Raw genomic sequence first — 15583 nt, forward strand, 5'->3', positions numbered from 1 at the left:
AAAATAATAATAATGAAAACAGTCCCACAGGGAATCACACTATCCCCAGGGGAAAATCTAGACAGGTACTAAGGGGTGAGACTGACATTATTATAAACATAAAGGAAAATGAGTGGCACAGAAATAGGAATTTGGGGTGGCTAGAACCCTTACCTGCCACTCTAGTTTGTCTAGGGACAAAGGACCTTGTTCCAGTCAGTGTCAGATCACACTGGCAGCTGGGACCCAACCCATTTCCTGGAGTTAGATAATCAACATGACCCCAGCCCTTCAGAACTTCTACCATAGGGGAGAGAGGGGATATGCTGACTAGAAATAATAAGGTGACAACTCCGAAGGTAAGAAGTATATGAGGTGTGGGTTGGCAGGCTGGCACCTGACCAGTCAAGAACCTCTGGTCTTGGCTCGGCGCCTGTGGCTCAAGTGACTAAGGCACCAGCCACATACACCTAAGGTGGCAGGTTCAAATCCAACCCGGGCCTGCCAAACAACAATGACGGCTACAACCAAAAAAATAGCTGGGCGTTGTGGCCGGGTGCCTGTGGTCCCAGCTACTTGGGAGGCTGAGGCAGGAGACTCGCTTGAGCCCAGGAATTGGAGATTGCTGTGAGCCGTGATACCACAGCACTCTACCTAGGAGGACAGCTTGAGGCTCTCTCTCTCAAAAAAAAAAGAACCTCTGGTCTCAGTGGATTGGGATAGATCTTCAGCCATCCCCACCTGGGCTCCAGGCCCAGCCCCCAGGAACTGCAAGAGTCAAAGAGACAGGTTGGGGTCAGAGTCATTGAAAACCTCTTACCCTGCTGGATCATTTCAGGAAGAACTCTGTGACCCAGGACCAAAGAGACAGATGTCTTTCATTCCATGGCATTCCAAGTCCTGAATAAGCTCAGACATACCCAGTGTTGCTCAGAGTCCTCCTCACTGCTCTAGGATACAATCTGAATTCCAGCTCTTTCACTTGTCAGTCATGTGGATGACTTGGATACATGATTTGTGCTAGGCCTCTCTTTTCTAATCTGTAAGTGTTGCAAAGTTGCCATGCTTGGAGAGTGGGACAAAGGACCTACCGCAAGGCCTGGCATACCGTAGGTACTCAGGAGATGCTATTATCACTGCTACCAGCAGCTACACTTTGGAAGAACCTCTAGCACTGAGTCATTCACATCTTTAAGTCACACTGGCTGCCTGTGCCCTGGGTATACCCCCTCTACAATTCCTGATGGATCTGGCATTTGTGGGGACTCGTCACCCCAGGATTGTGTGCCTTGTAAGCAAACAGTTTCCTGAGAGGCAGAGGAACTTCCCCTGGGAGCCACAAAACCATGCTGCCAGGCAAATGACAGCCCGGGTATTTGTTTTAATTTAGGCTCTTGTCAAGAGGAAACTTGATGGCTAACAGCCCAAACATGACTGTACAGCACCTCCCCAGGAAGCCTCACGCTAGGCTCTCAAGCCGTTTTGAAGAGGGAGGAGGCAGGGACTCCTCATACTGCTGCTAAGTCAGTGCCCCCTTCCCACCCCATCAGCTAGGCTGCTCCAGGAGCCCAGAGGCCAGGGCAGCAGCACTAGGGTAGACAGCGCAGATGCCAGCCTGCCCAAGTCAGGGCTGGTTAGCTAGTTAGCAGCACCCCCTATGAGGCCTTTGGCCTATTTCCCTTTTCCAGTATTCCTCTGGTCAGGAATTTTCAAGGCAACCTCAGGCAATTTTGTTTCTGTGCTCCAGGCTGAGGGAGAGATGGGTGAGGGGGGGCTTGGAAATGATCAGGTCAGGGGATCTTCTCCAGCAATGGAAAGACAGCCATGCTTTGGGAAATAGGGAAACCAGTGCTGGGTTTTGTATGAAGAGCCAGAAATAGTTAGGAACATAAGGAGCATGTGAATATGAGGCATTGTTATGACTGCTATTTGCAAGAGCACAGCTAAGAGAAGGTCACTGATCCTCACTTCAGGTCAGGAGCTGATCTACATCAGGGCTCAGAACAGATGTGTGCCCCCATTCACACAGACATACGTACACACACGTCACACAGCCATGGGCCTGACCTTCACCCAACGACGCTGGCCTCTGCAGGAGAAAGAGCAGATGGAGTGGCTGTGCTTGGCGCAGGACCCATGCCCAGGGGATCCAGCTTTGCCCCTTTGATGTTGAAAAACCAAAGCAGAATGAACCATCACTAGGAGAGCTCCTGGGGGGAGGAGAGGAAGGAAAGTGGGATGGAGAAGAAAGGGGAGGGGAAAGAAGATATGGGGACCAACCAGGACCCAAGGGGATACAGAGGTCAGAGGCTGAAAGTTGAGCAGTGCAGAGCCTTCAGGGAAAGACCTGGGGCTCAAGCCATCATCTTTTTCTACTCCCCACCCTAAAATATGACTATTAACAAGGAACCTGAGCCAGGCTGACCCTTAAAAATGCCACATCCTGTGTCTAGAACCAGAACTTGGCTCCACTTGCCTCCCCCAGTTCTTGCCTCAGAACTCTGGGCTCAGAGATATTGCAAGAGAGTGGGAGGGTCCCACTCAAGGGGATCAGGAAGGGTGAAATCTGCTCACTATCTTCCTCAGTGGCCAGTAGGACCCTCTTCCCATGTCACTGAAAGGGTTTAGGGGCGGTATCTCAAGGGAGGGGTGGGGAGAAGGGCCAGTGCAGCAAGGCAGGGTGGGGGTGGGCAGCTCACAGTTGGATCCAAGACCCCAGGAAGTACCAGGGATCAGTTACACATCCCTTCTCACCCCAACCCCCTTGGCCCTGCAAGAGCAGTCACACACTGCAGCAGATTTGGGAGCGAGGGGGTGGAGAACCGGAGGTTTTTTTTTTTCTTTTCTTTTTTGGAGGTGGTGGTGATGAGGGTGGGGGTGGTGATGAGGCTGGCAGAAAGATTGCTGAGCTCGAGATTTTCAGCTCCTTCATCCAAAGGCCCCCAAAGAGATGTGCACCTACAATCTCCTTTCCCACACCATCCCACCCACTACCCAAATCACACAACGGCCTCAGGATGTCCCCAAGAGGGGCCAACTCCGGTACCAAGGACTTTCCCCAAAATGGCCTTTCTGCTTCAGCGTGGACAGGGAAGCTGCCAGCCTGGGCGCTGAAACAGCATCTAAAAGAACTCACCCCTCTTCCTGGGGGCTTATGAGTGCCAGATTACACAACAGGTGGGAGGGGATGACACATCTCTCTGACCCTGTCGGCCCACGTCCCCCCACCCCCCCACCTGAAGTCCACTCTGGGAACCCTGTCTGCGGGCGATCGCGGGGGACCCACGCCGTTCCGGACCCCCTGGACACCTAGCAACAAACCAGCCGCCCCCCGCCCACCGGGCTCCCACACAGCCCGGCACATCATGACCCGGGGCCGTCGGGGCGCCGCGGGCCCGCTCCCGCCCGGCCTCCCCGGCCCGAGCGCACACGTACTGCTGTAGAGGGTGTCGATCCAGGAGAGGCGCGGCAGGCCCCGGTGGCTGAGCGGCTCCATGCCCGCAGCTCCGCGGCGGCGGCACCGTCAGATCGGAAACCCGACCCTCATCGCACAACAAAGGAGGGAGGGCTCGGGCGAGGAGCCGGGAGGGGCGGCCAGCCCCGGAGGCCGAAGTTGCAGAGCGTGGGGTGGAGGCGGAGGGACAGGGAAACAGGTAGCAGGGAGGAGCGAGCCCAAGCTGCCGGGGGAGGAGGCGAGGGCGGGCGAGGAAGGATCAGGGTCGGCAACTGGCCCCGGGCACCGTTCTGGCCGCTGCGGCCGCGGCGAGCACCGCAGTGGATCCCGGAGCCGCGGCCCCGCAGCCCGCCCGCCAACTAGCAACTTCCCGAGGGCTGCGCGACGGCCAGGGGCGGGGGGCGGAGGCCCCGACCAATCGGCGCAAGGCTCCCGCGCGCCCCCACCCCAGCTGCGGCACGCCTCCGGACCCGGCTGCGGGGTGTAGGGAGTAGCCCTGCGCCCCACTGACGCCCGGGCGAGAGGAGCTCCAGCGGCGAGCCAGGAGTGGCCCCGCGAGGGGTCTCCGGGCTGCGGCGCAGACCCAGATCCCCCTCCGCCCCTCGCTAGGCTCAGCAGAATTCTGGCAATCCGCAGATTAGGTGCCGCGAGGAGACCTATGGGCCCGCAGGGGTGACATCACCTGCCACCCCAGGATCTCTAAGCGCAGTTTCGGGTGCCGGTGCGGCTTCCAGGCCCCTCCCCTAAACAAGCCTGGGCGGCGGCGCTGACAGGGTTAATGTCCTGAGCGCCGCGGGAAGGCTCAGTCCTCCAGGCACTTTTTCCTTCCAAACCTCAACAGTGCCTCATCCATTTAAATACGCTTGACCTTAGAGCGCCGCAGTTCCCGCCCAACACACCAGGGGGCGGAGGTCAATCCCCAGGAAGCCCCTTGTGGGCGGGAAAACAAACTGGGGCACAGGAGAAGCTCCAGGGTCTGGAGATGCCTCTCGGGATGCCTCGCCGCTGCGGGCCTAGCATGCATGCACGATCCATACAAGTTGAGGGAAGTCTGGGGTCAAGATGCCTTAGATAACAGAACCTTCAGAAGCAAAATTGCTACTAAGAGACTCCTCCAGGAATAGTAGACAAGAGGTTGAGGGGGCCCTTACTCCTGTCGGCTATGTGCTGCCTCTATGGGACCAATGGCAGTTTTCCCATAGATTCGGTCCTAGATTCGGTCAGAGATTTCCTCTGACCAAGAAAGGAGGGGAGTCAGGGGTGCCCACTAAGGGAACCCTGCACTGAGCCACGTTTTTACCTTAGATAATGACATTTCTGATAATGAAGCAGCCCCCAGCCCACTCCCAGGCAATTCAGTGCAAAACCTTCATGGGGAGACAGCTCTACAGTGGCCTACAAGAAGGTTAAACTCAGTCTGGCCTTTGTGGAAGGCAGTGCTGTCAACATCCACAAAACAGTGTGTGTGTGTGTGTGTGTGTTGGGGTGGGGAGGGTACTCCTCAACATCCCAAACAGCCAGAGTTCAAGTACTCAAGGGGAGAAGCAGGCCCTCAGGCATGATGCTGAGAGGCCTCTGGCAGCTGCCCAAGGGGAGATGGTAGCCACCAGGTTATCACAGGTTGGGTGAGCCCCCAGGAGACACAAGGGATGATGCTCTGGGGTGTGGAAGCTTCTACAGGTGGCTACAGCAGATGCTTTTCAACGCTGGCCTCTCCGAAGTCCACTCATCTGTCCCCTATCCCAACCCTCCCAGCTCAGGCCCTGGCTCTGCCTCTAGCTGCCTCTCCCTGCTCAGCTGTCACCCTCCCTGATTGGCATATAAGATAGGGAGGGCCAAGCAGGCACCTGGAGCTTGGCAGGGAGGAGGGTGTACGTCTCCAATGAGATACTCCAGAAATAGAGCTCCGGCAGGGAGAAGAAACAAGCAGGCTCTTGGAGGAACAGATGGAGGATGGTGAGGCCGGAGGGGCAAAGAAGGGCAAGGGCTTCTCTTCTTCCCACGTGGAGCTCTCTGAAGGCAGAGAGCCCAAGAGAGAGATAAAACAGGAACATGAGCTACAGCCACCAGCAGTCACCATCTCAGGGAAGCAGCAGCATCGCCCCCTCCCCAACAACAACAACAACAACAACAACCAAGACAGCCTGGGCCCTCTCCCCGCACAGGGGGGCTTTCCTGACGGGCACATCCGGTGCTGACTGTGAGGAGGCCATGGATGTATGTTTCTGTGTGAGTCACATACATTTGCATACATTTTACATTTTTATCTACAAAGGCTTGAACAAACTATTTTCAGCATCTTTCAAGCTAAAGATGCAGTTGCTCTCCTTAGTCTTGCCGTAATTTGCTTTTTTCCTACATTCTGTTTAATCCTTCCATTCCGCACATAACACTGGGTAGAGGGAGCGATGAACCTTGGCAACCATAAGTAGGAACACTTCTAATAGCGGACATTGAATGCCTACTGTGTGCCTAGCTCAGATTTTAGTGCTTTGTTCACAAGAATTATCTCATCTCGGTTTTCTCCATTTTGTAGAGGAGAAACTGGAGGCACTGAGCCGCTAAGTAACCCACCCAGACAAGTGCAGTGAGATCTGGGACTTGAACCTTGGCAGTCTGTGCTCTTAAATGGTATACATGCTTCCTCTACAGCCAGCTGAGTGGTGAATGCAGGGTGTCAAAAGCCCCTAGAAATCTTTGCTGGTCCATGGGTTACAGATATCTGTAGGAACAGAGATCCTGTACCATCCCTCTCCCATCTCCAGGAGTCTACCTCAGACATCTGTGTCTTAAGAAAGAGTAGTTACTTCAAAGTTCCCTTGATCCTTTTATTGGATGGTCTCCAGTAGATTTAACACCACGCAGCCTGATTCTAATGTTGGCCATAGAGACAGCATGCCTTTGAATGTCTGGAACAGAAGCTTCTAGATCCCTGGCACTGAGGGCAGGGAGGAAGTTAGGGAGACCTAACACCATACCCTGGGAAAGAAGGAGTTAAAGAGTCATTATCATCTGTACTTTGCCAAAGGTGATGCTACCCTGAAGTGCTCTTAACCCCAGCCATCAGCCCCAATCTGTCAGAGCAGCAGGGAGGTGTTCTTGTAGACAGACCTCTCTGATTCAATTAAGTACAGACCTGGATCAGCCCATGCTCTCCCTTAGGCACTGAGTCTGTATCCATCACCCTGCCTCCCCCAAGTCCTCTCTAACCATTCCCCATCTAATCCATGGGGCCAAACTGGGTATCTCCACTTTTCTTCACACATTAGTTAATGGCTCAGCTCCATTGTACATGATAGGAAGGCCCCAGGAGTCCCTGCTTCCTTGACCATCAGGAGGTCACCACTGGTGAAAAGGCTGTGTTCCCAGTGTGAGGCCAGGCAGGGAATACCAGTGTATGCACAGGCTGGATTCACACATGGGGTGGGGGGAGAGGCAGGAGAGAGGCCCTCCACATTGAGTTGAAACAGACTCTGATGACCAAAAAACCAAAAGTTTGCACCCTCCCTGGCTGATCAGCTCATTCAAAGCTGGGATTGCATCTCTTTCACTGGAGCATACCCAGTGCTCAACCCAGTGGATGAATGAGGCTCAAGTAGGCCTTCAAAGCAGCTATAATTACACTATGCCTCCTGGTGAGTGCTTTTTCTGCCAAAGCCCACCAGTTTAGCATCCAGTAATGTATGTTGAATAAATAAAATTAACGACAGCAAGCATGTATTGCGTGCTTCTTAGGTGCAAGGCACTGTTCTATATGCTTTAATTTCATCTAATCCTCACAATAAGCCAATTTACTATTTGGCTAATGGACTATATGTCCATTTTACAGAAGAAGAAGAAATCTAGGTAAGAAGGGTTAAGCCATTGGCTGGTGGAGAAGTGACACCTGGAAATGAACTGAGTCCGAATCCGGAGTTCACATGGGTAATCTCTATATTGGGCTGCAAAGAGTGAACAAATGAATAAGCAGAATGAAATTAAACTCAGGGAGGAAGAAACCAGAGCTACATGAGGGATGCAAGGCAGTGTTATTTCAGAACCCTCTAGGGCCACCAATGATTAAGCAAAAAGAGAACAGTTTCCCAAAGAAAACCACATCTACTACAAGAGGGCAGATGACCCTGGAGACAAGCTGAACACAATCCAATGACAGTCTCCTGAAGGCCAGTCCCTGTCAAACTCCACTGAGGCTTCTATGCCTCAGGACATATCCTAGCCTTTCCAGCTTCAGTTTTCACATCTACAGAAGGTGGGCACCCAGGTAGATGAGGTAGATGACTTCTAGACCTATCAGCCTTAGAAGACTATAAACTGGGCTTCCTAGCAGATCCTGATGTGGCCTGTTTTTCACTCTTAGCTTCGTTCCCCACCCCCCCTTTGGTACAGTAAAGAATCATTTACTATTCTAAGATTCATCTCACTCCTCAGGTCTGTGGAAAGAAGAAAATTCCCCAGACCTCCACAGAGTCACGTCTAAGGGAGAAGTCTTCTTGGCCTTTTCCAGAAGACAGTGAGATCTACAGGCAACAGAGATTAACTCGAAGCCCTCCCCAGTTATTTATTTCTCTACCAAAGTTTTGTGGCAGCTTGAGTCATGGGAAAGATCTGCAGCTCTGGCAAGATGTAGACCTGATCTCCAGAGAGCTGCATTCGCCCCCTTTGCTGCCTCCCTCGGCATCTCTGCCAAGAGAAAGCATGATGACATCCAGGCCCCTGTAGCTGTGACACTCCCCACACGTACCCACACATTTTCCAGGGGCTATGTTGAAACCCCTTTCCCATGGCTGGGGCCGCAGCAAGTCCAGCACCCTGGGCACAGCAGCTGGCTTGGATTATACCAACCAAGCTGCAATTTTAGAAGGGTCTCTTGCCAAGCCCCAGCTAAAGTGGCCTCCCCCTGACATTGTTCAGATGCACCACCCAGGGGTCAGCATGGGAGTTTTCCCAAAGATTCAGTCAGAATCTTTGCACAGCAGGGTCTTCAGCCCCCTTCCTAATTTACTCACCACCGAGTCCCCATCAACATTTGGAAAGACGTCAGCAGATAAAGAGATAGAAGGATTCTCTTAGTCCTCAAAACCCAGAGACTTAGTTTGATGGTTCCAATCTCATCAGTTCCAAGGGAAGCAGGAGCAGGTCCAGTTGGGGTCAGAGCTCCCAGGCTGGCCCTATGCCCTCCTGTGGTCACCACAGCCCTGAAGCTGGCTGTGCTCCTCACTCTTCCAGCCAGACTTCTGCAGATGCGTCCCAGCCCTGCACTGCTCTGCCAGGAGCTCTGACGCCACCCACCCAGCTGGCCTTATCCCTGTAGGCCCAGGAGTGGCCGCAGGGACTGAGGGAGGGCAGGCTGTCAAGGAGACTGGCTCCAAGAGGTAGTGGCTCCACATTCAGGAAGGCGAGGACAAAGGAGTCTCAAAGCCTAGCCAGTGGTGCCTGCCATCAGTGGAGTCTTGCTTTGGGGTTGTCTGTCAAGTATGCCGGTATGTGGCCGTGTCTCTTTAAGGACCAGGCCTCTTTAAGGCAAGTTCCCTCTGCAGTCAACTCCTGCCACTACGGGTCCTGCGGCAGAAAGTGTGGGCTCCCGAGCGCCATCTGGTGGCCCACAAAGTGGCACCTGGAAGTGCCTGGATAAAATCTCAGCTTCCCCATGGAATTCTCACGCTGCAGGTTACTATTGAGAGCAGTGAGGCTAGGGAAATCAGGAGAAACTCTGTTTGGTCAGAAGAGAACAGGGTCCCCCAAGAGTGATACTGGAAGAATGATCATACTAGGATCTAAATCTTCTCTACAAAAAAAAAAAATCTTATCTACGATATCTCAGATGGGGGGGATTTCCCCAATCTCCCTGCTTGCCAGCTACAGAGACCTGAAGCACAGCTGTGCATAACTTTGTCCCCTAAATCTTTGAAATCCTGGAAACAGCAGTTCTCAGTTAGGGTGGGGCTAGTTGGTATTGCCCCCGCCCCCGGAAGTATTTTTTTAAATGTATGGGAGCATTTAAAGTGGCCACAATAACTAGGGAGGCATTACTGGCATTGAATGGGCAGAAGCCAGAGATGCTAAAATGTCCTACAACATGCAGAACTGTCTTGCATGACATCTGTCCTAAATGCCAACAGTGTTGAGAACACTACCTGGTTACAAGGAACTGAGGATGGTTGAATGGAAAGTTCAGACCCCGACTCCTTCTTTTCCCATCATGCTGCCTTTAATGTCCTCCCTAACTAGATTAGACCTTTATGAACTTAGGGCAGTAGTTCTCAACCTGTGGGTCACGACCCCTTTGGACTGTATTAAAGGTTTATAGCATTAGGAAGGTTAAGAACACTGACTTATGGCTCGGCGCCTGTGGCTCAAGCAGTTACTTAGGGGTTGAGATAAGGGGTGATCTGATCCAGGCCACCTACACAGGGGATGCCGGTGCTTCTGGCTGCCCCTCACCAGAGGTCAGGGCACATATTTGCACCCAGCTTGCACTGGCTCATCATGACCCTTGGAAGAGAAGCAGACAGGCTGGCAAGCCAAGTCAAACCGTTAGGAACCAGCATAGTCTCTGAAAAGAAATCAGACAAGGACCAGCAAAGCCATTCTCTAACTCCCAAGGGACCAATCCCTGTCTTCCTTCCCACTGAGATGACTTAACCTAACCCTGTTCTCTGTCCCTGAACTACACCAGGACATGCATCTTTTAGATATATCAGGCACTTTCAAGTTCTAAATCATGAAACCTCATGACTCCTAATTTCCTCTTGTCCGAGCTCTCTGTACCTTGTCCTGAGCTAGTCAGCTCAGTCTCATGAACACAATGTCAGGGGCTGAGTTGGGAAACCAACACACAAAATATGTGTTCTAATAAAGAAAGAGTGGAAAAGGACAAGACTCTGGCCACATGGCCACTGTGGTCAGTTAAAGCTGCAGAATGGTTATGTCTGAGCTGGTCTGAGCAACCCCAGATTCACAAGGCTGACATCCTAGATACAAAGGCAGTTGTGCATGGTGGCTCATGCCTGTAATCTCAGCACTCTGGGAGATTGAGGCGGGTGGATTGTGTGAGCTCCTTAAGAGTTCGAGACCAGGCTCAGCGCCTGTGGCTCAAGTGGCTAGGGCGCCAGCCACATACACCTAAGGTGGCGGGTTAGAATCCCCAGCCTGGGCCGCCAAACAACAATGATGGCTGCAACCAAAAAATGGCCAGGCGTTGTGGTGGGCACCTGTGGTCCCAGCTACTTGGGAGGCTGAGGCAGGAGACTCGCTTGAGCCCAGGAGTTGGAGGTTGCTGTGAGCTGTGATGCCATGGCATCTACCCAGGGGGATAGCTTGAGGCTCTGTCTCAAAAAAAAAAAAAGAGTTCAAGACCAGCCTGAACAAGAGTGAGACCCCATCTCTACTAAAAACAGAAAAACTAGCTGGGCATTGTGGCAGGCACCTGTAGTCCTAGCTCAGGAGGCTGAGGCAAGAGGATCCCTTGAGCCCAGGAGTTTTAAGATTGCTGTGAGCTATGACACTATGGCACTCTACCGACGATGACAGAATGAGACTCTATCTCAAAAAAAAATTTAAAAAGCCACAAATCATAGATACAAAGATGAATTAAAACTTTCCAGGTGTCCCATAGCAACTTAGAGAGGATTCTAAAACAAACCTAGCATGTCATTCCTCTCCTCTTAAGACGTATTTATGGGTGATGCCCGTAGCTCAGTAGGTAGGGCACCAGCTGCATACACCGAGGCTGGCGGGTTCGGACCCAGCCTGGGCCAGCTAACACAACAAAGACAACTGCAACAACAACAACAAAAAATACATAGCCGGGCGTTGTGGCTGGCACCTGTAGTCCCCGCTACTTGGGAGGCTGAGGCAAGAGAATCACTTAAGCCCAAGAGTTTGAGGTTGCTGTGAGCAGTGACACCACGGTACTCTACCCAGGGTGACACCTTGAGATTCTGTCTCAAAAAAAAAAGACATATCTATGGCTTTCCCTGCCATCAGGATAGACGCACATACTTTTGGTGGCCTACAGGGCCCTGTGGCCTGGCCTCTGTATCCCTTTTAGCTTCACCTCCACATTCTGCCCTTTACTCTTTCCTGCTTTTTCCTCCATTAGAACTTTCGTACAAGTTGATAGCTCTCCCTTCACTCTCTTCACTCTGCCTAAGTATCTCCTACTCATTTCCTGACAGAAATATCACTTCATCTACCCACCCCAGGGAGGTCTGCATCGCTTCTTCCAAATACTCAGTGCTCTTGGAACTCATTTGACACCTTCCTCTTCTGCAGACAGAGAGCTGTGAGAGGACAGGAGACACATCTCTCTTGTTCACTATAACCTCAGCACCTTGCACAAACAGTGGCTTCAATGAATGAAAGAGTAAATGTAAATGAATGAATATTTTTGGTCACAAAGAACCTGGCATGAGGCAGTACAGATGTTTCAGCTGGCCCAGCTCCACCAACTGGAAGAGAACTGTCTGGGCTGGTGGAATGTACATGTTCAGAATGGCCACCCTCTCTGGAAAGTCTCAGAAAAAGAACAACAGTATGTTAGAATCCTGGTTGGCAGAATTGCTGCTCCAATTAATTCTCTAACTGCTCACATAAAACCTCAACTGAAAACTCCCCAATGCACAGGGCTCCCTTGCTAAGCAGCCAGCATTTGATGCTGTACTCTTTTTTACCCAATCAGGCTCCGACATGGAAATGGAGTTAAGAACTCAGAAATGGTTCAGCCCACCAAGGGAACTTTGGTCTAAATTCTCCTAGGCATGTCCCAAATTTGCACTGAAACTGGTTTTTAGAGAAGGAGCAAACTATATAGCCCTCCCCTGGGAAAAAGCAGTCTCTGGGTACATGACTGTCCTATCTCCTCTTGCTGTCTATTGGGATTCTGAGAAAGAAGCAGGTAGTTGCTGGCAATGATGTTGAACTCCTCTGCCCCAGGGCACTGGAAGCTGAAGCTGTAGCTCACCGGTTCCCAGCAATGGCTTTGATGCACTCCAACTAGACAGATGAAAAATCTTTTTAGTCTGGGATAAGTACGATGGAAGTGGATTCTAGGTGCTCACTCTTCCAAGGACCTAGCTTGAGAGAGTCTGCAGGCAGCCAGACCTTCTGCAGCTGCAATTACACTGAGCCATGGTAACAAACACACAGGCCCAAGAGCCCTGGGAAGTGGAGCTTCAGACTCCCCTGGTTTGCTGGGGGCCTACAAAAAGGGAAGGTAACTTTTCATTTCCTTCACCAAGACAGAGACATAAATAAAAGACTCAATTCTTAATCAAGATCTGGTTTTAGACCTTGAATCTGTGATGGCCCAGAAAATCACCCTAGGCCGCTAGGGTTAGTAATCCAGATGGTTAGTCTTCTAAGCTTCCTGCCAGGTCCCCACCTGCTTCCTTGTAAGGATATTCTGGCATATTTCATATTCTAAGAGTTCTCTCTCCTGAAATGAGGGAATCTGATGAGAGGGAGAAAGAGGTATCAGTGAGGGGCAGAGGAGTAATAGTAAAGGTGATGGCAACAAACACTCATATTATTTATATATTTATTTAATTTTTATTTTAGAGATGGGGTCTTGCTCTATTGCCCAGGCTAGAGTACAGTAACATGATCATAGCTTACTGCAGCCTCAAACTCTTGGGCTCAAGCAATCCTTTCGATTCAGCCTCCCAAGTACCTGGGACTTCAGGGATGAGGCACCATGCCCATCAACAAACACTTGTATTGTGCTACTGGGCTGGGGCTGATCTAAGGACTTTGCATGTATCAAACCATCTAATTAGTACCGTAACGACAATTGCTCCACAATCCATGTTTTAGCTCCTCAACATTCTGCTGCTTCTCTCCAACAGAAGGGAAAGAACACTAAACCTGAGCACGCCCTGAACCAGATCCTGGCTCCGCCACTAACTTGCTGTGTGACCTTGAAGAACTCCTTTTCCCTCTCTGGGCCTTGGTTTCCTCACCTTGACATGAACGAATATAAGTCTTCCCCTGTCGATGATTCCTTAAGATATAGATGACCAGGAAGTAGCTAATAAGGAAAGGGAAAAACTTTCCTCTCTCCCACCCTCGGTTCCCATATTCCAGGAAGGTTAGTGGTTTCAAGGTCTAGAAAAGTTATTGGCTCGGTGCCTGTGGCTCAAGTGGCTAAGGCAACAGCCACATAACCTAAGGTGGCGGGTTCGAATCCAGCCTGGGTCAGCCAAACAACAATGATGGCTGCAACCAAAAATTAGCCGGCCGTTGTGGCGGGGACTGTGGTCCCAGCTGCAGGTGCTGGGGAGGCAGGAGACTCACTGAGCCCAGGAGTTGGAGGTTGCTGTGAGCTGTGATGTCACAGCACTCTACCCAGGGGGACAGCTTGAGGCTCTGTCTCAAAAAAAAGAAAAAGAAAAAGAAAAGTTATCCATTCGCTCATTGAATATTCCCTGGGCCCAACTGTTCAAGACAAGATTCCTTTGCCCAGATCACTTGCAATAATAGACTTGAGATGTGACCAGAAATTATAAAGAAGCCAGGCAGTGTGCCTGGGGGATCCAGAGAATGGTCTGGATCGTAAGTTATGGAGGGGTGAGGGGTAGTCACCACTTCAAACGGAGTTGATGACTACATTCTTCTAAAAGGAAGAAGCTGGAGGGAAAGCTAATATTTCATCGGTAGAAATAGCGAGGGGGGATGGCACCTGTCGCTCAGTGAATACGGTGCCCACCCCATATACCAAGGGTGATGGGTTCAAACCTGGTCCTAGCCAAACTGCAACAAAAATATAGCTGAGCGTTGTGGCAGGCACCTGTAGTCCCAGCTACTCGGGAGGCTGAGGCAAGAAAGTCACCTAAGCCCAAGAGCTGGAGGTCGCTGTGAGCTGTGATGCCATGGCACTGTACTGAAGGTGACAAAGTGAGACTCTGTCTCTAAAAAAAAAGAAAAGAAATAGCAAGGGGGTGGGGAGGCAAGGCATTCCAGGGAAAAGGAAAAGTATAAGCAATTGCACAGGATCTGGGCTCAGGGCACGGTCCGTTCAGTGTTCTTTCCCTTCTGTTGGAGAGAGGCAGCAGAGTGTTGAGGGGCTCAAAGTGGGAGTAGAGAGGAGAACTAGAATGGATGACAGGCAGAGAAGTTTCTTTAGGGAACTGGAGGAGAATATAGAAACTATCGTTAATCTAATGTGTGGCCTCAGCATGAATTCAGGGACAAAACAGGATTCGCAGCTTTTCTTAGACTGGCCTTTCTGGAACACTCCTCCCCCTCAATGCACACAAGGATTTAGGACTGTGCTTCCTCTCTTGGTGAGTTTGCTAAAAGCCCTTCAGCCAATGTGTCCCTTGCATCACCAATATTTATTTACTTACTTGTTTTTTAAGACAGAGTCTCACTCTGTTGCCCCAGGCTAGAGTGCCATAGCGTCACAGCTCACAGCAACCTCAAACTCCTAGGCTCAAGCGATTCTCTTGCCTCAGCCTCCTGAGTAGCTGGGGCTACAGGCACCTGCCACAACGCCACATTAGTTTTTGGTTGTTTTCTATATTTTTAGTAGAGATGAGGCCTTGCTCTTCCTCAGGCTGGTCTGACTTCTGAAGTCAAGCGATCCACCAATATTTATGTTCTGGGCACTGCATTAGGCACTGTTATTTACATTCTTTTAGTAAGCCACCCCTCTATGTGGAAGACAGATCTCTTACAAAAAGAGGTTCAAGGTCACACTTCTAAGTAAGTAAGGAAGCCAAGTTCATGCTTTGGTCTGGCTGTGCCCAGAGTGTACCTGGCCACCAATTATGAAGCTTCAGAAAGTATCCTAACCAGATGCCCCCTTTGACATTTGCTGGGGAGGAGCTGAGTTCCCAACCTGCCAGGCAGCACTGGCACCTGATGCTAATGTGAATTTATCAGCACAGCTCTTAACACTACTCTTCAGGGTTAATGGCAGGGGAAAGAAGGCACAAAGAGGAATTTCCATCCTCTTCCTCCTCAAATGAAGTCTGACAAGCTCCTGGCCTTTTGACTACTCCCCCAAGAGGCCTATACTTGGAGGGTCTCTGGTGATAAGGGTGTTTTCCAGTGCTGCAATAGTTAACTAGTCTCTGGGGCAGCCTCCAGCCCTGCCTGATCCAAACTCAGCCAGCAGTATGTGGATAAGGAGCACCTTTTTTTTTTTTT

General features: G+C 51.1%; 1 protein-coding gene across 3 annotated transcripts in view; it reads right to left on the bottom strand.

Annotated features, from left to right (window-relative positions):
• Positions 1-15583, bottom strand: part of ABR (active BCR-related) — a 196007-nt gene that overhangs the window by 145986 nt on the left and 34438 nt on the right. Inside the window, exon 1 of one of the 3 annotated variants that reach the window (XM_012811585.2) lies at positions 8440-8462. The exons of 1 other annotated variant lie outside the window; for it this stretch is intronic. Coding sequence is in view for 1 of the 2 variants with exons in the window: in XM_012811586.2 (XP_012667040.1) it covers positions 3415-3475 (61 nt within the window). In the remaining variant the exon portion in view is untranslated. Of the gene's footprint in view, positions 1-3414; positions 3535-8439; positions 8463-15583 lie in introns of those variants that run through there. One more of the 3 variants, XM_012811586.2, reaches the window with a different exon arrangement.

This window comes from Otolemur garnettii, unplaced genomic scaffold, assembly GCF_000181295.1.
Source record: "Otolemur garnettii isolate 467f Iridium unplaced genomic scaffold, OtoGar3 scaffold00166, whole genome shotgun sequence".
Lineage (NCBI taxonomy): Eukaryota > Metazoa > Chordata > Mammalia > Primates > Galagidae > Otolemur > Otolemur garnettii.